The sequence below is a fragment of the Penaeus monodon genome, chromosome 34, assembly GCF_015228065.2.
Source record: "Penaeus monodon isolate SGIC_2016 chromosome 34, NSTDA_Pmon_1, whole genome shotgun sequence".
NCBI classification, from domain to species: Eukaryota; Metazoa; Arthropoda; class Malacostraca; order Decapoda; family Penaeidae; genus Penaeus; species Penaeus monodon.
In genome coordinates this window covers 6925370-6926115 of record NC_051419.1, presented here as the reverse complement: position 1 = coordinate 6926115, position 746 = coordinate 6925370, and the positions used below count along the sequence as shown (strand labels likewise).

Below are 746 nucleotides of genomic sequence, written 5' to 3'. Positions count from 1 at the left end.
TCCCTGACGACTGTCTTCCCCGTCAGAACCGCGGCGGCTCCCTGGACATGAACGTGCAGCCTGCGTGGGCGGAGGGCGTGTCCGGCAAGGGCGTCGTGGTCACCATCCTGGACGACGGTCTGGAGAAAGACCACCCCGACCTCATAAAAAACTACGTGAGTTCTCTCCCCGTTTGGCGTTCTTTTGGCTTTCTTGTTAGTAGGATTGGATGATTGGAGAGCTCTTAGGGGTCGGTGCCGATCGGATGAAATTTGGAAAATCTTTTTTTTAAGGGGGAGGTGGATGTAAATATTATATTTATCTTGCAGATAATACTGAGTGTAATTTACCTTTTTTTCTCTTCTTTTTTTAATGAAAAAAAAATCAGGACCCCAATGCCTCGTACGACGTGAACAGCCACGACCCTGACCCGATGCCCCGCTATGACCTGGTGGACTCGAACCGCCACGGGACGCGCTGCGCCGGCGAGGTGGCCGCCGACGCCAACAACTCCATCTGCGCCGTCGGGGTGGCCTACGAGGCGTCTGTGGGAGGTGTGTGGGGGCGCCTTGGGGGAGACGCTTGGGGGTAGTGGGGGGAAATGCTTGGGGGTAGTGGGGGGAGGTATGTGGGTGGGGGATACGTGTTTGAGTGATTGATGGAGTCAAGGTCAGTGGGTGATTGTTGTGCACTTTTTTCTTAAATCTTACGATTGACGATATTTTTGTTTCAGTGCCTTAAAAAGCTTTAATGTATAATTGTTGACG

The 746-nt window shown here is 52.4% G+C and overlaps 1 protein-coding gene across 3 annotated transcripts in view; it reads left to right on the top strand.

Moving 5' to 3' along the window:
- Positions 1-746, top strand: part of LOC119594556 (furin-like protease 1) — a gene marked incomplete at its 5' end in the record, with an annotated part of 24037 nt that overhangs the window by 1537 nt on the left and 21754 nt on the right. For all 3 annotated transcript variants that reach the window (XM_037943588.1, XM_037943587.1, XM_037943586.1), the window contains 2 exon segments: positions 27-155; positions 368-533. In XM_037943588.1, coding sequence (XP_037799516.1) covers positions 27-155; positions 368-533 — 295 coding nt within the window.